Here is a 23,682-nt window from a genome sequence, read left to right as displayed (position 1 = left end):
AGTTAATGAAATAGATTTCATGGATATGCATAGAAAGTCAAAGTGGTTTATGTTATTATAGTGATTATGACCCACTTAACTCATTCACCAGTGATGTTCAGGATGCTGAACATCACTGGTGAATGTTCAGCATTCACCAGTGATGTGAATCCAATTTTCTTAAAATCTGCAGATATTGTATTGAGGGATTGTGTTGGCTGTTGCAGTTCCTGGTTTCTTACCTCTGCATTTAAAGGAATTATTCATAGCAACCAGATACGTCTGTTCAATTTCTACAGGGCATCTCTAATTTATGGTAAAATATTGGCAGCTGTGGTTGCCAGTAGGAGCTGGATAACTGACTCTGTGAATTTTAGGTAAAATCTTCAGTGACCGGTAGCAACAGGTGATGTTGAGGAGCATCTTCTCCTGCACATGAACCATCAGCACAAGCACCCCTCCCAAGGGTGTGTCCTTTCTCCACTCCACTTCTCTCCCTACACAAACTAAAGCTCAGCAGACTCGTCTGTAAAACCTCAGACGTTTTGCAGACAACACCGCTGTTATTTGTCTGCTCAAAGACAGAAATGAGTCTGCATACAGAGATGAAGTGGATCTGTTGGTCTGCTGCTGCGGCCAGACACTGAGGGGTTACCCTGTTAGAGACTGTGGAAATGAAGGTGGATGACTGAAGAACACCCTCCACATTCATTTCCTCACTGTGTCTACTGTGATCACATTAGGTTCCCAGGAAGCAACTTTTCTTGGCAGAGCCTGTACTTCCTGTGGCAATTCGATTCAGTCTGTCTTGTATTTGCCCAAAACATGACAGGATCAGACTGCAACAAACAATTAGGTCTGCAGAGCGAACCGTCGGAAGTGACCTTCCCCTCCATCCAGAATTTGTACAACTCTAGGGTCAGAGCAGCTAAAATTTCTACAGAACCCACACATCCTGGACACAAACTATTAAGACTTCTGTGTTCAGGGTGGTGCTACATAGTTAATTGCAAAAACCACAGACACAGTTTCTTCTCCCAGGCTGTCTCTCTAATGAGCACACAAAACGTCCAGATCAATGCCATCTATGTCGCACTACTTCAGCCTTGTCTTCGTCTTTTGTAAAACCACTGTTCATATTTACATATTTACAAGACAGACAAAAACTTTTTTAGTTTTTATTTTAACTTTAATACATGTTTACATTTTAACCATCTTTAATGAGATCAAAGTGAAACCAAAGACAAATGTCTTGTTTGTGTTCGCAGGCTTGGCAAATAAAGCTGATTCCGATTCTGAAATTCAAACAATCAAACATTATTTTTGAACATGCTCCTTGCAAATAAGAATTCAGCAACACAAGCAACATACTTAGTATGACATCTGGTTTTATTTCTGCCTACCACACCTTCTAGTAAATTATTTGCCATGTAGATATACATAAGATTCCAACAAAAACGGGGAATGATCTGGTCAGTGAGATATTTTGAACCCAACATAAAGTCTTTGTTTAGCTGTGCAGCTCTGTGTTTCTGTCCCACTCATTCATGCGGTTTGTCCATAGTGTTTTCAGCTGCTTCTGTGTGTCAGCAGTGTCGCACATGCCAAAAGTAAGTAACATGAACCTACTGAGCATCCTAACCTGCGCTGAGATTGCCCGTCACAGGTCAAAAAGACAGCTGTAAGGTTCTCGGACTCTCCCTTAAACTGATAAAGGTTCTCCTAATCTCTGTAATGTGTGATATGAGAACAGATTATCTTTTTAGAGTCATTATAAAGTTAACAGTGTCGCGTTGCCACACACACTTCAAAGAACGCAGATCTTGGATCAAAGTGCTGGTGATTAAGCATTATTTTAGCCTGAACTGATCACAAACGTGTTTAAATTTAGAGTTTCAGGTGGTTTCACTGACTTGACTTTTGTTAGTGTTGGTTTTATATCCTGTACAAGGTTGGACAATAAGTGGGCCAGTCATTCAAGCATGACATGGCTGAACTTTGAACTATTATCTCAAGCACATGTCTGCAGCTCCTCCTGCTATCAGGTAAACTCAAAGCAAGCAGAAGGAAGAGCTTTAAATTTTCTTTGAATCCATCATGACTCACCGCCCTTGTGTGGGGCGACTTGGCTTTGGATCAAAAACAATCACCAGCTAAACCTCACCTACGCGTTTGGTATTATTTACTTTTTATCTACTGTCCATCTTTATTCCATGTAAAACTGACCTCTATTGATTTCTTGTTGTGTTTATCTGAAAGAGAAATCACAAATTTGCTATTTCTGGTGAGATCCAACATCACTTTGGATGATATTCAACATTGCATCATGGAAGCAGTAGCTTTCACTAATCAGTTTAACTTTGAGGTAGATCACACTAGGTCCACTTTCTATGACTTTTGTTATCAAATGAATAGATTAGATTAGCTGGGATTTTTATCTAATTGTCTCTTTGCAGATGTGTTTTCTTAGCTATTATAAGCTACCTGTGAACTGTTATTAGTGAGACAAAGTTCAAGGCTCGTGGTTTATTTGACCCCTCTATGTTTTCATTTGAAGAGTAACCTAAGAGTTTTTGTTCAGTCTGCATCTTGGATTGAACAAAGAGTGACGAAACTCAACATAGGTTAAATAAAAATACAGTTTTAAATATAAAAATACAAATTCAATCCTGTTCTTAATTTACATTTTCTCAAGCCTGAAACTGTTTAATTCTCATCAGTCTGTTGGGGATTAAGTCGACCTGTCAGCTCCAGGAGTTTACACATTTTAACATAGGTGGTCCCACTTAAAATGTGAACTTTTAACCTTTGCCATGTAAAAGCCTTGTTACACTCAGACATTCATTTGTCTCACGTTTTTTTACCTGCAGTTTTACTCTGGCGACTCTAGAACTCCAGAAAAAAGGAGTTGGCTTTTACCGAAGCTATTCAAGCCAAGAATACCATCTCAACGCAAAACATGTTGCATCAACAAACCACAATCCACATTTTTAAGAAAATCTTTTTTCAAAGAAGTTACATGAATGATCAGGAGAAACACTTAAAAGCTGAATGGGTATGATAGTACTTTCCAACAACCTGATGCAACAACCCAGGAATAGTGTCTTTGTTAATCTTACATCTCTATTTATTCATCAATCTAGCAGTAAACATGGTTTTCAAACTGGAAATGTTATCAATTAAAATTATATTAACTAACGATTAATTAATTACAGACCCAGCAATTAACTTGAAATTTTTATCAAGACCCACCAAGACCCAACATGTCTCTCTCTCTCTCTCTCTCTCTCTCTCTGTCTCTCTCTCTAAATATATATATATACACACATATATATATATATACATATATTTATGTTTGTACAATTTAAACAATTTTCAAGGTGACTGTACTATCTGGTTTACATCAAAGTGACTGTGTGCTTAAGTTCCTGTGATCAACTGTCCAGTCTACTGAGAGAGACATAATATCCATGGGGTATTACTGACTAGGAGCACAATCTTTTTCTCTCTCTCTCTCGCTCGCTCTCTCTCTCTCCCTGTGTGTGTAGGGGTGTGTGGGTGTGTGTGTGTCCATATGCTTGTGGCGAGTGCCACTATGGGCGTACGCTCTGGACCGTCTTCATGAGTGTGAACATGTCTGGGTGCCACAGCGCATTTATGAAAGCAGCTGACATAAATACATCAAGGGAAACACACATCTGTCCTGCACTGTGTTTTTGCTGGGGGTCAACATCTGAAAGGACCAGTGGGAATGTTCCTGTTGGTTCACTTCACTTAAAGTTTCTTTTATCAAACTTTGCTCCCTGAGTGGCCCTGTCACAGTCTGCCCTTCTGGTGCTTTCCTCTGAAAGTGCAGCAGCAGAGGAAGCACAGACTTAACGGGTCCCACTTCAGAGTCACCGGATGGCTGCAGTGAAAGGGACCTGCTGTGATCTCAACACATACCAGGCTGGATTAGAACAGGAGGACCAGAGCAGAAACAGGATCTGCCTCACTTTGCTGTCACTCTCAAACCCCGGCACTCCTTCCCGAAGACATCTTCAGCACTTCCTTCTCCAATTAATGTGACCTTGTTGTGCTTGATCAGCATCTCTGGGTCCTGTGAAAGTCAAGACCCAGCTTTATTCCCTGCACTTTTAGCTGAGTCCTCAAGCAAGCAGGCGGCTGGCGGCAATAAACAAAATAGCTCAGATCAAACCTGTAAGCTGATATGGAAACAGTAAACGTCTGGACAACAAGCAGCGTAATGGTGACTGCTTCCCAGGAGGGCTTTTCATCTTGGATGACTGGATGTGATCAGCCCTTAGCCTGTCCTGTTTGTTTAGTAATAAAGACGGAGGGGGCCCTGGCAGATTCCCTTTGAATGCTAAAAACTGTAAAGCCAGCACAGAGTTGACACCGTACCACATTGGCAATGAGTCCCGGTGTCCCGCGTGTCCCTTCTTCGAAGATGGGCGCCACCGGCAGCTGGCGAAAGTCAGGGTTCAAAGTCATGCCAGGTTGATCGGTGGTCAGAGTGCAGACAGTGAATGATTGAGCAGCGAGGTTGTGCTTGGACAGCTGGGAACGGCTCCGCCACAGGGTTTCAATGTTTGGATCACAAGCATGAAGGGGATTTTTGAGAGTTCAACTTTTGCACATTTAGCTTTTACTGAAGCACTGGATTCAGTACATGAAACAACTTTCACTGCTTAGTAAAGCACTATTAATGCGGGAAGAAAAAAAAACAGAAAAAAAAACACTGATTGGCTTCTCATCGGCTCATGGAGAGATAATTTAACCATAACTGTTAATAAGCTCTTTCCACGCCATGCATGGCAGCGATTGTTACTTCAAATGAAACCTCTGTAATAGAGGAGAGAACTATACAACTAAAAAAAAAAACTGCTTGGCTTTTACGGTGCCAATGTATAGTTGCAGTGCAGAGCAGAATTGCATTCTGTGAAGTAGGTCGAATCGGACATGTAGCAGTTCAGATGACTTCGCTCCACTCATTTAGTGTCAGAGATTTAACCTTCCTTACTTCCTCCCTTCTATTTATAACAGTGTCATAGTCCTGCTGCACTTTGATAGTACCAAGCGATCTCATTTACACATTTTCATACACTCTTGCTTACATACACTCACACACGCTGCCTCGTGATTGCATGTTTTTATGCATGCAAACAATCTATGCGCAAAAGACACTTTTGTGCAACAAATATTACGGAGCAGTGAGCGAACCGTCAAGCTGGTCTGAATTCTGTGATAGCCGGATGTTTGGCATTGGGCCATGTCGGGATTGTAGAATGTCCTAATGGATCAGCTGAAAGCTATGTGAATCCCTGAGTATCTGTCCCGACTACCTGCTCTCTGTCTCTGCACCAATAGTGATCCGAGTGACAGCTGAGCTTTCTCAGGCAGACAACTGGCACTTCTGCACACCGCATGTATAATACAGGATAAAAAGTTCCTATTCTGGTATCATGTAGGCCAAAGGTATTGTGCCAGAGAACTTAAGGCAACATTGTGAGGCTAAATTTAACTCATCATATGGAAACGCCATTAAAATCAGTCAGGACCTTCTCCAGAGAACCCTCAAAACTCATAGAAAGCATAGGTAAAAATATGGAATGTAAAAAGGTGAAGGCTTTTTTTTTTTTTTACAATGGCACAGTCTGACTCAAAATCTGAAAAGTTGATTTTCTACTAATTCCTTTAAAAAGATTCAGTGATGACTTGTTTTCAGTTTTCTCTCCCTCAGATTTTTATTTAAAACATCCTGACATTTTTTTTTCTCTCACTCTATTGAAGTTTTAGGGGCTTTGGAAGAGAAACAAGCCCACAGCATCACAGATCCTCTACCATGCTTAGCAGTGGCCATAAGGTGTAGTTTCACATACTCATCCATTGTTTCACACCTGACCAAGTTGGAATGTTACTCGTATGTAATCAAATCACAGTTAAAGCTCCTACAGGATTTTAAAAAGTCCAAATGTTGGTAATTGGAGGCATGACTGGCCTTGTATAGGTCCAGGGACGGCGCTTCAATGGGGCCTGGCCCGGGCCTAGAGGGGGGCCGGATGGAATATGACTTCAGGAATCCAAATCTTTATCACGTCTGATGAGAGCTAGAGAAAGCGGGCCCTCTCCTGTTGAGTGGATTATATAGCCTGGTGTCCCAGTAGATTATATAGTAGGTTGCCCCAGTCATTATTGAGTCCTGGTTGCTATAAACTTTATGAGACCGACTAATTTTAGTGATATAGTGAGTGTAAAATATTGAATAAAATGTTGTGTACATGACTAGCTTTATTTACATTTAACTTTATGACACACACAATTACAAGTGGATCGTCCATATTGTCTCCAAGTGTATTCTGGGTAAAGCTTGTCACCAGCCGTCCACCAACGTCATCATCAGTCACTTGACAACAGATGGCAAACTAGCTAGAGCGTTTCTACGGACTAAGTTAACATGAGTGGAGCTCCATGGAGCGGCAAAGTGAAAAGGATGGAAAAAAGAGAGCAAGGAAAAGACAAAAACTGGACGCACATTTTTTTCCACGTCTTGGAGACGAACCAGACTTTTTTGTTGGCAGCGATTCAGATCCGCCAAAACTGCCAGCCCAGCAAAGGAGCCGGACTAGTTACAGGTAATAAAAAGTTCAGGACTTTTAATCAACTTTAAATTGCAAAGCTTCAGTTTTAAGCAATGGGTTCATTGATCTCTGAAAAAGTGTACTCGGCCTAAAGGTTAGTTTTTCTCACATTTAGCAGTGTAATATTTTACTATAGCAATAAAAGACTAATTTAGACTATTTACAGGTGTTTACCAGAGCAGCAAAGAAGTGTGTAGGGATCTGTAACAGGAAGGGTCACTAAAACTAGGTGTAACTATAAATTCTTTCACAAAGGAATATTTTAAGCCACGTTTTAACAGCAAAGAAGACTGTCTGCCTCCCAAAGCAGAAATCTGGTTCATTAAGTGAGGGCCATTACTCTGCTTCCTGCTTTACTTGGGACACGTCGAATAACCCTGCAGTCTCAAAGTTTATTCTTGAGAAAACACCCAACTATGTGCTCTTTATGACATGATGGAGCTTGGCTATTACGAATATTAAATTTTACTAGAATACTTTTTTTAAAATATGACTAGAATTTAAGCATAATATTGTTCTTAAGCGTCCAGTTAAATTTGGAGTCGCATGAACCAAAATCCAAGTCAGTTCCAAGCGTGAACAACAAGCTTGATTCTGGCTGACAAAGAAAGCATTCTCTATTTTAGTTTTACTCCTCGCATTCTGACGTGAGCGACAGCTATAACGCTGTGATTTGCAAACTTTAAATTGCTCCTTTTTTGTCTCTCAGATTTTTCCCCCTAAAACTAATGATGGGCATTAGAATTTCAAATGAAGTTGTTAAACCTCTGAGGTACGCTGCTAAACCTTTGATCGGCTCAGGAAAACGTTCTCTGTACAGATGGTGCAGAAATAGTGTTAGTGTTTTTGTTTCAGATTATTTTTGTGTTTCTTTTAAGTTGATTAGATCATTAGAAAAACAGACAATTGTGTGATCAAAAAAAGCACGATATTCAATAACATTATTTATTTAGTGATGAGTAATAATGTTCAGTATAGACTGATTTGATAGATTTTGAAATTGTTGCTGATACTTTTTATTCACATGTATTAATACAGTTTGGTTTTTTTCAAATAAAACTGAGAAATTCAGTTAAGTAAAATACTGTGCCATCTGGATTGTTCATATTTTCTTCCAACATTGAAAAAAAAACAATGTTGTAGAGTTATATTAGACTGGAAATTATTAGAGCCCTTTAAAATTTAGAGAATTGAAATTGATTTGACCTTTAGTAATAAAAGCAACATAAACTACTTGCATAGACACTCTGGTACAAATTGCAACTAACTTCTTTTTCCCAATTAAACTGCATGACAGCAGTATAAACCAAAACCTAGGAGCGTTTTATGATACTGAGTACTCGGAGACCGAAAGTTGCTGGACTACTTAAATAACTTAAATCACATGAATGGGTTTTAGTGTTTCTTCTTCAGATTTTCTTTAAATAATTTCAATCAGTTAAATTTACTACACAGTCATGAATCTTGTGTAGTAACTGTTTATTCCGCTAACACACATAAAACCAGATTGAACCATAACTACAGAATGCCCCACTTCCATCACATATAAAGAAGTGTGCCATAAAGTAAGAGGCAGAAGACGTCAGCTGCGTTTTGTTTTGTTTTAAATCATCAAATAAAACTTTTTAAACAAAATATTATCACTACAAAATGATATAGTGCACGCTTAAAGACGGGATAAAGTTGTTGGAAAATAAAATCAATTAGTAATGTCAAGCATTTGTTTCAGATTAGTTTTTTACAGCCTGATGGTAAACAGAACCAGATGATCTGGTTGTTACTGCGAGTATTGTTAAATGCCTTTGTAGACTTTGTGGGAACTCCTTGATGCTTCCATCTGAGGGGCTGTCAGCGCTCAGTGGAGGAATACATTCAGAAATCAGTGTGGTTGTTCCATCAGTGGGGTAAAAAATAAAAGAGAGCTTTTCAGATGGAGTGACGAGCCTCTTCATCACACCCTATGTGGTGGTGATTCCTCTGTCTTACTCATGTTTCTCCTCCTTGCAAATTAATATTGTAGTCACTAAAGTCTTTCAGCTCAAGGAACTTATGACACACAGAATCTGCAGCGCTCCCACATTAAGCTAAGATGAACCTATTCTTGGTCTCTCTTATCTTCACCACTCTGTCTGGATGAGGCGGAGGACAGCAGACGTTTTCTGGAGACTCGTCTGCAGATCCTATCAACAATACAGCCACTGTGCACATGCCTCTGAGAAACGTCTGTCAAGCATAAAGACCCAAATGCCGTAATGTGTAATGGGTTTGAGCCTTCATTAAGCTGAGTCTTTATTTCTAATCAAAGATATTTATCTACTAAACAGTCAAATGATCTGTATATACGTACGGACATATATATTGAGTTTTACAGACATTTGTGTAAATTGGAAGAAAAAAAACAAGCCTTTTGTGGCATCCACTTTACCAGAATAATGCTGTCTTTTGACAGTTTGTTGATGTATTTTAAGTGCTTTTCTGTTAAATGCTTAAGATAAATTATAGGATTAACAGGATTTTTCTGGGATTTTCTGGTGTCTACTGGAACATTAATGTTTTTTTACTTGTCTTTGTGGTAGTTTTTTTCTGTAAATATTATGGTGATGTATATATAAATCAAAAGAGCTCTCTCTTGTAAATGAGATCTCGGATCTCAATGAGACAACCTGTATAAATAAAGGCCAAGTCAGAAAAAAGGAGAATGGTTGTTTTCAGCTATTTAATTGTTTGTCTTCCATTCCAACTGTGAGAATAATGGAAGCTTTTATCTGTTTGTTTTTTTTTCATAGTCTGCTTTTACAGGATGTTTACTGTTTCATTGACAACAACTTTTTTCTGCCCATCTGCTGGGGTACATCAGTTTGCTGGTCTTGTTTAAATTATTGGTGTTTTTATTTTTTGTACAGCATGTCTACATTTTTTCTAAGCTTTCTTAAGTTTAGATAACTATGGCAAACAGTGGTCATGTCACTTTCTGGTACCCCATTTGATGGGTGATCAAAATTTGTATTTTACACTTTTTCAGGTAGTTATTGCTGGCGTTGTTCAGAGTTGCAGCAAACCAATTCTTTTATATGCTCAAATTTGCATGAAAGCCTACTAGTCCCAAACATATATATTTATTATTTATTCAGACTTTTGATCAACTTACTAAAAGTTAGTAAGAGGAAAGTGGCTTGCACTTGGTGAGTTAAAACAGCTTTACCAAAACCGATATTTTCTGTATTTTCTTTAAACTGTGTTCCCTTAACATTTTGGGGAGTTTTTGCTGGTTTAGTGTTATATTTTGGGGGTGCTTGTTGTACAGCCCAATTATATTATTTTAAATGTACTTTAGAAGTAAAACTGATTTAATAAATCTGAGAGCAAAGAACAAAATATTTGGGTTGATTCATAAATGGTTAAGCCTGCAGGTTCATGCAGTTGATAGTGATGTCTTCTGTCGGGTAGTGGGGTGATATAGATGCCAAATTAGATATTTTATGCCTGAAATTTCCACTTAAAGCATTGTTGTCTTTCATAGTTTTATGACATGCTAAAAGGTTGCAAATGTGACTGAATTTGACTGCTGTCAAACTCTGAGTCATCTTGAAAACCCACACTAGCAACACTCTGTAATCAGGCTATGTCTGATTTCTCTGAATGTCTGTTCATATTATATTCACCAGTGTGAGTTTGTTTAAACAGTGTTAAAAGATGACTTTCTATCTTTGAGTTTTTTCACCTGCATATTCTTGTTTAGGGTTGTGCAGAGCCTTAAGGCGATCCAGCATGCACTGGCAGGGGAACAAAAATCTTATATTCTAGTCAAACAAAAAGACAAACTGATATTCTATTCATTTTCAATTCAATTGTAGTGTTGAGTGATTGTAAAAAGTAAGAATTTGAAGCATTAGGCGTTTCCACGTAAGAGCTGAAAACTTAAAAAGGAAGTGTAACTACACTTCCTGTTTTTCCATGCTCCTTTGTTACGGCCGTTTATGACCATGTTGTCCTTTTGTAAAGGAGGCTTAAGAAGTGATACTCAAGAAGACAAAAACATTGAATCAGTAAATAGTATCACAAACGCCGTCAATGAGGAAGAATTAGGTTTTGGTAGTCAAAAGGTAATAGGAGCCACTTTGAAGAGTAAATATAGACTCGCATTCCTTCACAACACGAGACAATATGAAAAGAATTAAGAATTACAAAATAAATATGAGCTGAGTTAAAATTAACAGGGTATTGTCACTGAAAATGAAGCAGCAGCTGTCTGGTAACACAATAAAACCATGTGAGAACTTGACAGGGAGGAATCCATACGAAGTAGACTTGGCAGAGTGCAACGTAGATGCAGTAGGGATGGGCAGGGCCCAGCTAAATCGCCTGAAAGAAAAACATGTATAAACAAGACGTTTTGGGATTGTGAGCAAACAAATCTGAGCTGAGTAACAGGTAAATCAGTGCGGATTTAGGGTGTCAGAGTGAGGATTTTCAGCCTTTTATTGAACAGCTCGCCTTTTTTCTCTCTTTTTTGTAACAGCGTTGCACGTAAAAATTTGAACCAGAGCGCTTCTTGGACACGCAAGTGTTTACCTGTGGTTGGATCTGGTGTCCTGGCTCGGGAACACTGAGTTTAATTCTTAGAAGCTTGAGTAACTTGTGGAATTCAGATCTGCAGGAGATAAATAAGCAGCAGTGGCGCCACCAAAGGGGGACCAAAGAGGGCAGTGAGCACTCCTACTGGTTTACTGAGCAACCTCCAACTCCGGAAACGATGTCTTATATAAATAAATTTATTAGAAATTAGCAGTGACCGTTCTTGCATGATGACTTTCTGAGGTTTCTGGGTGAGCACCATATTACTTTTACCACCTTCCACATGTAAACACACAACCACATAACATAAAACTCATTTTGTAGATGATGTAACATTAGAAACACTGCAAACTACAAAATACTTTTTAATTCTATTTTAATTGGGTTAAATTTTCAATAACAGGTGGTTAAAAGGAGTTTATGCTGTATAAAAACATAAATTTCAAAAAGCCTTTAAATTTGTTGATTCACAACCTACAAATCAGATAATAAACGTTAGCGTTACCAACCACCGAACTAAACATGCGGATAAGCCTTAGCCAAGTTGTTCATGTGAAACTGAAAGAAAACTTTTTTTTCTTTTTTATCCCGTGGCTCCCCCAGCTAGAATAAATTTGAACATTGCATTTCATTTTATTATTATTACCATCATTGTTTTATTTATTTTATTTTTTGGAATGAGCAAATTTAAGATTCTAAAATCAAAACAGCTCATTTTGTTATAAAATTAATTACAAAAAACCCCAATAAAATACGAGTCATTATGTTGTTTTAAAAAAAAAAAAGCAGAAAGAGAATCAAAATGTTTTCAATGGAATTTAAATTTTCACCATAGTATCATGGCTAATAAAATAAAATAAAATAAAATAAAAACTCTTTAAATAATGCAATAGTTTTTTGTGTTTTTTTTTTTATCTGCTGTGCCACCCCAAGATTTTAAGCTGCTCACATTTGACCATTAAATTCAAATTTTCTATAAGCGCCCCTGGAAAGTAGGCTGCTTTTAAACTATAAAGGCTAATGTTGCTGCTTTCCCAGGTTTCTCTTATGAGCGCCGGGAGTTCACTTTGACCAGAACCCAATTACTCCCACACCAACATGCGCCAATGAACTTCTCCCTCTCAGCATCGAGTTTGCACTTCAATAAACTGTAAATTTTAAAGCAGCCCAGAAAAATAGTTCCTTAACAGCTCCCTTCGCGTCTGCACGAGCATGCTCCGAGTAAATAGCAGGTGAAGTGGCACTCCTGCATTTGAGATGTGTGCAGCCATGAGACCGAACTTGACACTGCAGGCACACGGAGCGCGGAGATCAGGTTAGAAACATGCACCGCAACAGAACATCTCCAAATCGCATTCCGCATACTGAAATCTAATCCGAGGACATCAGGATGTGTGACATAATCCTCAAGACATCTGAAAACTTCGCTCCTCCAAACAAGGCTCCAGGGGTGGTTTGGAGAGAAATGCGGACCTCTGTTACTCACTGTTTGCGCTCGCATGGGTCTATAAAAGAGGGGGCGGTCACCAACTACCCCCCCAAACGTCAGAGCGCATTGAACTATAAATCTTTCCAAACAGCCCCTCTGCGCCTGGCGCGGTGCTGTGCGCAGACATCTGCCCTGCTTTAGTCCAATATGAGGACGACGCGTGTGGAGACTTCTGCGTAAACACAGAGTGACTTGGAGGAAGTAGAAAACATTTATCTGAATATCTGTTGTTTACTATGGCGAGATTGGTGAGAAATACCGGAGATTCTGGACAAAGTACAATTGAGCTGTTTTACCAAGAGGCAGATGAACGGTAACAACACACCTCTGGGGCTTTTCTAGTTTGTTGGACATTCTGATGTCTTCATTGGACTCCTTTCGATCGGAGATGGTAGAGCTCTCTCGGATTTCCAGAGTGGAAACGTAGCATCCAATTAATCAGCGACTGCAACTGTACTCCGTGAGGCGCAGAGGCACTTTGGTCCGCCGTCTTCAGAGACGCATGGTTTATTCAGTGCACTGGGTCGGAATACGGAGAACAAATCTGGCACAACAGAGCGGCCTTTTCCTTCTGTACTTGGACTAATATTGATTTAAGGGAATTCTCCTTTTGGAGATTCTGACATGATTTACGCAGCTAAGTCAGCTGGGGACACTCCAGGAGTTGCGCTTTCTGTTTGGATTTTACTATAAACTACCAAGAAAATATTAGGTCTGCATGGGCCATATGTAAGGTAAGCGAATCTCTATAATCGCTCTTAGTTACAGGGAGTATAAAAATCAAGCAAAATGAGCTTCATTTTCGTGTGTTTTTCTTTAAAATAGCAAATTAAATATGGAATTACGCATTTAGACACTTCGTTTAGTTTTAGTATTTATCCATACGTAACTGTTTAGGTTTACAGCAGACTCAACATGCCATTAGACAGAGTCACGTAAGCTCCGCGGATCGCCATCTGGCCAACTCACACCATTATTTAGGCTATCATTGCCAAAACACTTAGATGCGTGCTTTAACCAGCCGTATTTGTGTGTGTTTGTTTTCTTGTTTGTGAGGCGCACCCTTTGCGCATCATCTGATATCAGATGAGAGAAAACGTATTTCGTCCAAAACGCCAAATGTTTGCGCGTAAATAATCTAGGTATGACACTTTGACAGAATATCACACTGATATAAACAAACTGTTAGAATTAAAACAATGAAACTACCTGAGTAATTTGCATATATTTCATGAACGTAGATGTGAATCAGGCTACTCTTTTGTAAAAAAATAAAATAAAATAAATATAATATAATTATAGGCATATAATTAAAAAGTAAATCTGGCTCATGTGGTTTGTCCTCGCATGTCAAAAATAAACAAAAATAAAAATTGTAGTATAAAGGTATAAAATTAAACTTTACGGTTTAATTTTAGAATTTTTATACAAACCTCCAAGTGAAGCAGCCAAATTTGACAGAAAGTCTCACTTTAACCTCTTCAGTGAGAGACAAAATATTCCTCAAAATTAGAAACACAAGGAAGTGTGACTTGGTAGCACTAGCTGAAGCAGGACACAAATGTTTTAAATGTACTCTAATAAAGTGGCATAAACACGAACCACTGCTAATAATGCTACTCATTGGCAACTGTAGCCTTAGTGTATAGATAGAATAGAATAGAATTCCACTTTATTGTCATTGCACTGTCACAAGTACAACGAGATGTAGTTTTGGTCTGTTAGCTAAGAAAATTTTACTCGAGCTTTGGAGCTATAACTAAACCAGAAAAGCAAATTTTCTGAAGCAAAAAGATCCCAATGAGCAACATTTTTCCTGAAAGTGACAGCAGCTCTCTAGCTAAATAATGTTAAAACGTGGTCGAAAAGTGAAAGGTGAAAAGTCGTCCATGTTAAAACATCTGTAGATGTCTAAATGTTATCGAAAAGTTGAGACAATCAAGTAACTGTAACTAAGCATTGCTAAAATCAGACACAAAAACATGTTCACGGATATCCACTGTTCCCTGCTAAATATATTAATTTATAAAACAACCTCTGTTAAAACAAGCCTGATTGTCAAAATTGTCACAAATTGGATGATTTTCACAAAAATGGAAAATTGTCTGAAAATGCAATTGCCTGATTTAGCTCTAGTCCTCTCCTGAACTCTGTAAATCAGAATAAAGTTGACTGAAACAATGTTTTCAGTTAAAATGTAATTCAAATGTTAAGGAAGAATTGTTATTCCTCTTTAACATTGTTACTCCTCTCCCTCCTCCACCAGTAGGGAATGTGAGCTGAGTTTAGACTCTTGTGAAACAGGTTTGTTTTTACCCTATTCATAATGTGTTGTTGAAATAGTAATTCTACATTTTTGCCCCCCCAAGAAATGTAGAAGGCTTTGGAATTTAACAACATTTTGACTTTACATTTACAATTTAGTATCCTTGATTAGAATTCAGTGACAGTAAAATGACTAAAATTGAATACCTTCCAAAGTTCTTTTTTGTAGTGTAGATAGGTCTCGATCTGCTCTTGTATAATTTCATCGGTAGATTTTTATGTTCAGAGCGTACACAAAACAGAAATCGGAATCAAACCTTGTTGACATGTTGGCACGGTTATCAGTATAGTATGAGTTGTGGTACGTCTAGTCACTGTATTGTTTCATGTGCATGATTCGAAAGGCATTGGTTGGCTTTCTGGGAGAAAGTAGATGTCTTTCTAATTTGTTTGGCCTCAAAATATAAATACTACAGCTCATACCAAAGTCCTGAAATCTATAAAGCCAAGCCAACTTTATTCATGAGCATCTTTAAAACAGCAAAACTGACCAAGGTTTATTTTGCAGCTTTCATCATAGGAACTGAGTCTAAGATGAAGTTATGGGATGTTCTGGCCACGTGTTTCTTGCTCCTGACCTCTGTCGCTACACGGCCTCTCTACCAAAACACTCAGCAAGCCAAGAGGACTCGCTTCCCCAGCAGCTACCGTGATTCTGGGTCTCTGTCTGTGGAAGACGAAGAGTCACTGTTCCAGCGTGAAGAGCACAACCTTCAGGAGATCTCCATGGAAGATCAGTGTAAGACATCTGATCAGATATATCAGTGTAAGATGTATAGTAGCAACAGTTCTCTATGAGTAGGACCAGTCACATACGTTCAGTTCCCAGCCTTGGACAAGTCAATTAAGCACAAGGGGGAAAAACTTATTTTTCCTCTTTTGTGGAACAAATTTGTCCTGACATTATAAAGAAACCAGCCACACCATCCTGTTTCCTTAAGCAGTCATGAAAGGACATGTGCAATAAGTACAATAAATAACATCGACTGTCTAAATGCACATAAATATTGCTAAGTTACTTTTAAATGCTAAATAATGTGGTGCATCTTAACTTATTGCTCTTACAAAACACCCTGTAAAGCGATTACCACTGGGTAATAATCCAACTCAAAGGTTATCAGATGGAGGTCTTAATTTGTGTTTTATTGCTGCTTTTGTGTTGCATCATCATGTTGTCTAAACAAACCAGCAGCATGCAAAAGACTTTGAACAGCTCCAATCCTCAGCAGACTTCACTTTTCACATCTCCCTGTCTCCCCGTGTTTACATTCACCCCCTGCCTCTCTGAGCCTCAGACACCCACGCCAAAACTCAGAAATCATGGCAGGTTTTAGAGGAGACACTGTGAACCAGGTCACAGGAGGTTTTTTAAGGTGCAAAGGCTTGTCTGAAGCACTGAATAAGCACCCTCTGTTTACATTTGTTCCGACAGAGACGGTGGGCAGGAATTTATTGTTTGGATCAGTGTGACACTGTATCATCCTCACTTTGGAGTGATCACAGCTAACAACTAGATAAGGCATGGAACATTTGGGGCATGTGTTTGTCTTTGCCACTTCATATTGTGTTTGGAGCGCGGTGACATCACTGATCTGCAGTGTATCCCTAGACGATGAAGTCTTCAGGAACAGTGTAAACAAAGCGGCCATGCAGGGAGAGGGGATAAGTCGCTCGGTTTATGCTTAATGTCAAATAAAAACATGGTTTGCCGTTAAATTTTGTGACTGGAATGTGCAGGCTTCCGCTTTTAATGGGATTTATGCCAAAACAGGGTTCCTACACAGTCTGGAAAAGTTTTTTGAATTTGACTATGTTTTCCACATATTGAATAGTATGAATAAAAATTAGAAAATGCAATATTAGTTATATATACAGACTTTATTCCCTACTATTCCATCTATCCATCCACCCTGCAGGATCCATAAAGTCAGACGTCTTTATCTGACATTAATTCATAGTGAACCTTTTTTTTTTACTTGATAGAAAAGGACTGATATTTCTAGAAATGTGCACTGGAGTTTTAAAATGAATAATGCCTAAAAGACAAAATCCTGTAAATAAAGTGAAAGTCTGGGGCTTTATTTTACATTTCTGCCTCGTTTGTGTTTATTTTAGGCAGCAGCATGAGTCTCCACGATTGATCGAGCAACATAATAGCAGAGTTTGATTCAGCTCATTAGTGTCGCAGTATAATCTGTCAGCAGGTGCACCCTGTAGTCACCACGTCTTTCACCTGACACACAATATAAGGTGTCTAAATCAAAGGATAGGTGTGTCTAAACAGATTGGCCCCATAGTTCACCTGATACACGAAGGGCAGCCTAATCAACTGTGGCACTCGGACAGATCAGATAGCCAAGGTAAAGAAGAAGAGATAGAGGACACTGCAGAGTAGACGCTGCGTTAACCACAACACCACCTGCCAGATATCTCACCCCGCCGGCTGTGACTCCTTGATGCACGTACAACAGGTTAACACACATCTGAGCACAGAGGCGTTGCCTCCCGTTACGCAGACACGCTCAGGTAGTATAATTAGCATTTGACTAATTTAGTCATGGCAGAAAAGAACTTTTTTACGACCTAGTTCACTGTTCCCATACCTGTGCCAGTTCACATAACTTTTTAAAGAGATCAACATGGAATTCAGCAGGGTCCAAATTTTTCACTTCGTTTTTTTGTTTTGTTTTTTTTTCTCAGAGCAAATGCTACAGAGTTGTACAGTAGCATATTTTCAATTGTTTCATCCGAATAACTCAAAGCACATGACTTCCCTTTCTTACAGCCTTTCAAGTCTGCGCATATTATAATGACATCCATCAGACATTAAAACACATTTGTGACTTGTTTGTGCTTGACTGCATCAAACCTGGCAGTTCCTGTGAGAAAGCTCACAAATTCTGGCTAAAAGGTCAAATTCTCCAGGAGTTACGAGAAGACCTGGATGCGTTTTTAGGTCTATGAAGGAAGTGCTAGCAAACAAAGCTTGTAAACACTGATTTTTCTTTAAAACCTCCCAAGATGAAATGAGAAAGAAACAAACAACGATAGAAATACAGAACAGAATTAACTTTTTTAAATAAGTAAAATTATCACCACTAAAAGTGTTAGTGGGATTTTGAATTACAGTAATAACCTCTAAATGGATAAAATGCTACATTATTGATATATTTTGAATTTAAAACCTTACTTGTGTCCTCACAATGCTGTCCTGTGATGAAAGTGCATTCCAAAAGATGATGAGAAATTTGGATACTTTCCAGCAGGGTAACAACACTAAACAAACAACATGAGCATGTGAAACATAAACGCATGTTAATGTTTTGGAATGATGAGTTATGAAATCCAATGGAAAATCTATGGCAAAAGCTTAAAGCTGACAATCGCTGATGTTCTCCATTAATTCTAACTGGGCTTGGCATATTTCCCCCAAAAAGTGGGCAAAACAACAATTTTCCAAACAGCTTGAATCTATAATTTCAGCAAAGACACGTAATACACTTGTCATTAGTCAAAAAAACCCCAACAAAAAAACAAATAAAACAAAAATCAAAACAGAGAGAGCTATGTCTCAATTACGCACTACTTTGTGTTGGTCTATCACATAAAATCTCAATGAAAACTTGTGTGGCCGTAATGTTTCGAAATGCCCGGTGGTTTTTGTATTTCACAAAAATCTGAAAACCTTTTAAAACACATCCAAAAAACCCTAAAAATTACATCCAAACAACAAGTTGTGAACTTGTCGATTAACATAGACAACAAACATCAAATGGTGCGCTGGAACATTTGGTACCTGAACTTTAGTTATAGATTCTCTGGGACCTTTTGATCATGGGGTTGAACTTGCCTCCCACAGATGCCAGCAGACCCCATATGTGAGGTTTGGAAGCTGATTAAACATTCTAGGCTCCTTCAGACATTCTTTGAGTAAATCCCGATCATTTTAAACAAAATTCATGGCTTCCCTGCATGTTTTTATCGAGGACTCTCGTTTCCTTGGGGGACGGGGTGTTGTCAGCAAAATGTTTACATAGGTGGGAACCCAAAATGTAGGTTTTGCCAATTGCTGGTTAAAGTGCTGAGCTTTGGTGCAATGACTCATTGCTTTTTGTAGCTTCATAAACACCAGAAGGAATAATTAAACGGCAGGAACAGAATAAACAATTGAAGCCAACACAATCTTTTGTAGCGCTGACATTTTAATTAGGTATTTAAAGCTCAAAGAGCAAGTTAGGAATGACCAAAATATTAATCAGAAAACAGAATAAAGCCTTAAAGGAAGAACTGAATGTTACTAAGTAGAAAACTTAACATAGCATCACTGAAAGTGGTACAAAGTGTGCATTTACAGTTTCTTTTGACATGAACATAATTTGTAATCTATACATAAAAAGTGCTGGTCTTATTTGTAAAATTATAAACGATAAAATTAAATCTGGCTTTAGGATGATCACAGCTCAGTGTTAATGTGGCATGACTCTTTTCCCTTATTAAAATATGCTGACAGTCCCCTTAGGCAAGAGACTGAAACTACTATTGCTCCTGATGTGCTCATTGTAGTGTGAATGAAAGTACAAAGCGCAGTATTTGTATAACATACTGTAAGGGGGTGGTGAATGAGAACAGGAGCTCTGATTTTAAAAAAGCACTGTTTCAGTGTGGTGCAGTTTAACTGAGGGAACATTCATAATAATAGAAACTTTAATAGGCGCTGCCATCACCATGCATGCTTTTTTATCCTTGTGAAGATCTTTGAACAGATCATTTCACCCATTACTCAGTTCATGCTCACATTTTTTACTTATAAATTGTTATTTTAGCCCACCCTACTCCCTACTAATATCAGTTAAAAAAAACTATAGTTATAACTATTATATATAAGTTACTTTTTCAAGGTAATTTGATGATGCTTTGATTGGAGTATATAGTTTCTGAAAACTACATTGTATTTTTATGTCATAATCTTGTCCTTACTGTACAGTATATTGTCCTAAATTGTTTTACATAGTTTTTATTTATTTTTTATTTTTGTGTGAACCTACATCCCTTGATGCTCCTGTTACACCTGAATTTCCCCATTGTAGGACAAAAAAGAATATTTCTATTCTATTCTATTATTTATTTAACAAATTTGGAGCTGAATAATATAAAATAAAAACATAAAGTAATAAAATCATATAAAAATGTGTAACTTTTAAGTAAGACTTTAACATAGTTGCAGATTACTTTCTGTATCTTTTACATTAGGCTCTACTTCCATTGAATGTGGTTCTGACCATCTGGGCTAGTTGACTCCTGAAACAAGAACCAAAATAATTATTAGATATTATTTATTGGAATTTCATAACCATATTTCAGTTAACCTTAACTCTTTGCTTCTCAAAGTCTGTATGAAATATCCCCAAATCAGGTATGAATTGTTGTATCATTGGTAAGTCCATCTGGTACCTGAAAAAGTTGCAAATAAAAATGATCTGAAAAACTTGGTATCGCTAGATTTAAGGTCAGAGTCTACATCAAGTAGATGAGTTGTTTTTATTGTTTTTTGCTTTTTTTGTTATTATTATTTTGATGCCTTGTTCACAAGTAATGGTTGGAGGCCTTGTTTGCAATAATTTGGCCATTGCTCTAGTTTTTTGTGGTGAGGAAAGAACTAATGCAAAAAGTGAAACTCTTCGTTCAAGTCGACGTTCCAACGATCTTCTATGATCATGAGGTATGAATCATGACTGAGACAGTGACATTCTGGATACAAGTGGCTGACCAATGGTTCCTATGGTGACTGGACAGGGTGTGGTGCTCTGTTAATGGGGGGCTTGAAGTAGAGCCAAATTGAAAAGAATCAGCTGAGGTGGTTAGATTAGGATGAACCAGAATCTAATGGTAATTCCATTGGTTTACACAAAATGAGTCAGGATGTTGCTGAGGAAAGGGATGTAGAGGTTTCTCTACTGAAACTGTCACTTCTGTGACCAGATCAGACGGACGAATAGACGAAAAGACTTAAACGCTAAAGGGCTCAATTCAGAAGGAGCGAAATGAGCCGTGGCCCACTTGGATACAAACGAGCTTCTGGAAGAATGGCCTGAGAAAATGACTCCCTGTCATATTAAAGTTTTTGCATTAAGAATAATATATCATTAAAATTCACATGTGTGTAAGAGCAAGTGCCCCAATACTTTTGGATATATAGTGCATTCACTTTAAAAACTGAAGATGTATAACAGTGATTTATAAACTGATCTTCTTCTGTACCTTACAGATGACATAGCAGCTCCCTATCCAGACCAGTTTGAGGACGTGATGGATTTTATTGAGGCTACCATCGGCAGACTCCGGAGGTCATCGGAAACTAGCGGGAACTCTGCAGGACGACGGGAGCAGAGACAGAGAGGAGCAGCAAACACAAGAGGCACGAGAGAAGAGAGGAGAGGGCATGGGGGGAAGAAAAGGGGTCGAGGCCGAGGAGGAGGCCGAGGAGGAAAGGGAAGCGGGGCGGAGAGAGAAAAGGAGAGGATATCTGTACAGAGTCGTGGTTGCTTACTAAAGGAGGTCCATCTCAATGTAACAGATTTGGGGTTAGGGTACCAGACCAAGGAGGAGCTGATCTTCCGGTACTGTAGCGGGCCCTGCATTGAGGCGGAGACCAACTATGACAAGATCCTGAACAACCTCACACACAACAAAAAGCTGGACAAGGACACGCCCTCACGCACCTGCTGTCGACCGATCGCCTTCGATGACGATTTGTCTTTTTTGGACGACGACGTGGTGTATCACACGCTGAAAAAGCATTCAGCTCGGAAGTGTGCCTGCGTCTGAGGAAATCACGACAAAATACTGCAGCGGACTTTGGATCATCTCAGCAGATGCTGCGCACAGAGGGATTGCAGTCAGACGTGTGCTCTGGAGGGCAGGGTGTGTAGTCTCTTGTTTTTGTCAGCTGATATCAGGACGGGACAAAGTGGATTACAGCGAGAGCTCATGAGAGACAATGGAACAGCCGCTAAAGAAACAAACTGCGCAAATTCACATATAATCCTCCAGATTGTGCATAACGGTACCACTTTACAGCAGATTAAACACTGTTACACTTACAGAATGCTGTCAAAAAAGAAGGTGAAGAAAAACTGATCTAGCAAGGAGGATTTAATTTCCCAGGAATTCAGTTTTTCCTTAGCTGGCTGTCTCCAGATGAGTGCAGAGAGTTGAAGAACCTCTCTCAGTTGTAGTCTAAATCACCTCCCCTGTATAGTCTTGATGTTGACATTCAGAGCCAAGGAAAACACACCAAGGTGCAGAAAAGACTGGTGGAATGCATCTGCATAAGAAAAGCAATCAACATACAGCAATATACGTGTATATATATATATATATATATATATATATATATATATATATATATATATATATATATATATATATATATATATATATATATATAAGAGGTTTGTGTAAGAGGTATATTTATTGAAATGGAATTAACTTATTGTTATTTATTTCAATGCATTTTATGAAAGAAAAAGCTGTTTTTTCTTCTATTTATTAAATTGTTTCATTTGCTCTGGACAGTGCCAAAGTAAAGTTTTCCCATGCAAAATATTTCAGGATTTTCTCAGAACTGCTAAGCTTGGAAAAGCCTTTTTTTTTTTTTGCTTTGTCATTTAAATTCCAGCCATCTTTAACCATCCAAATGATGGTTATTCAACAAAAAGGCAACATACAGAGACAGAGGAGGGGACCAGTAGATGAGTTATGGTAGAAATGATTGGTTGATTTTAAGCATTTCGAGACAGCAGTGTAGTTTCCATCATTTTTCACTAATGTAACCGCTCTTTGACATGGGAAACGTCATCTCTCTCCTCACAGAGCCTGACTTATATTAAAATCATCCATTCTTTATACTCTGTTTCTATAGAGACACATCATAAACAACACTCTTTGATGTGAATGTTGTTACTGCAGGAAGAAGGCTCAAAGTTAGCTATTTTTAGTATCAGTGAGTTGACTGAAGCAAAAAAATCTCGAAAGGAAACTATATTAACTCGTGCATTTGGGCTGCAAGAGTAGACGGAAAAGTCAGTTCATGACTTTGTTATGTCACAATTTTGCAATTGAAATTGAGTCCTACCCTTACAAAAAAATCCCACGAAAATCACGTGATTACATGTGAAAAAGTGATTTTCATGGGATTTTTTTTGTAAGGGACAAGATTGTTTTCAGATCCAAAAAGTAGCTGAGCCAGATTTGCATGCTGTAGCAACATGTTTACTGAAGGAGTTTTTATGGTACGTTTGTGTGACTGATTTAATTGGATGAAAATCATCAAAGGTGAAAATTAAATGATTGTCATTAAGTTTTATAAACTATTGAAAACTTTGAATTTTCCCACATTATATCCCAGCTTCCAGGAACTTTTCAGTTACTTTCGCAACCTTCTGAAACCCATGAAACACATAATTAAAACAGCATTCTGCAATTCAAACTGTTAGTAGCACCAATGGACGAGAAACGTTTTCTTTTCTAAGTTTATATAACAAAACAACAAACCTAAACAAGTTGAATTGTGTTATTATAATGTTCCAATCTGTCTAGATGAGAGGTGTTCAAGGTATGGCCCTGGGGACATTTGCAGTGCATGACTTCGTGGAGTACATAAACACAAATCAA

At 38.3% G+C, this 23,682-nt stretch overlaps 1 protein-coding gene across 1 annotated transcript; it reads left to right on the top strand.

The window, feature by feature from the left end:
* The first annotated feature begins 12,455 nt into the window (after positions 1-12,455).
* On the top strand, positions 12,456-22,357 carry gdnfa (glial cell derived neurotrophic factor a). Its single transcript, XM_028024647.1, has 3 exons — positions 12,456-13,418; positions 15,518-15,748; positions 21,275-22,357. The coding sequence occupies exons 2-3, from the start codon at positions 15,544-15,546 to the stop codon at positions 21,832-21,834; spliced, it is 765 nt and encodes a 254-aa protein (XP_027880448.1). The 5' UTR covers positions 12,456-13,418; positions 15,518-15,543; the 3' UTR covers positions 21,835-22,357.
* The last annotated feature ends 1,325 nt before the right edge of the window (positions 22,358-23,682 follow it).

The sequence above is a fragment of the Xiphophorus couchianus genome, chromosome 8 (genome assembly GCF_001444195.1).
Source record: "Xiphophorus couchianus chromosome 8, X_couchianus-1.0, whole genome shotgun sequence".
NCBI lineage: Eukaryota > Metazoa > Chordata > Actinopteri > Cyprinodontiformes > Poeciliidae > Xiphophorus > Xiphophorus couchianus.
This window is presented reverse-complemented; position numbering and strand designations above follow the sequence as displayed.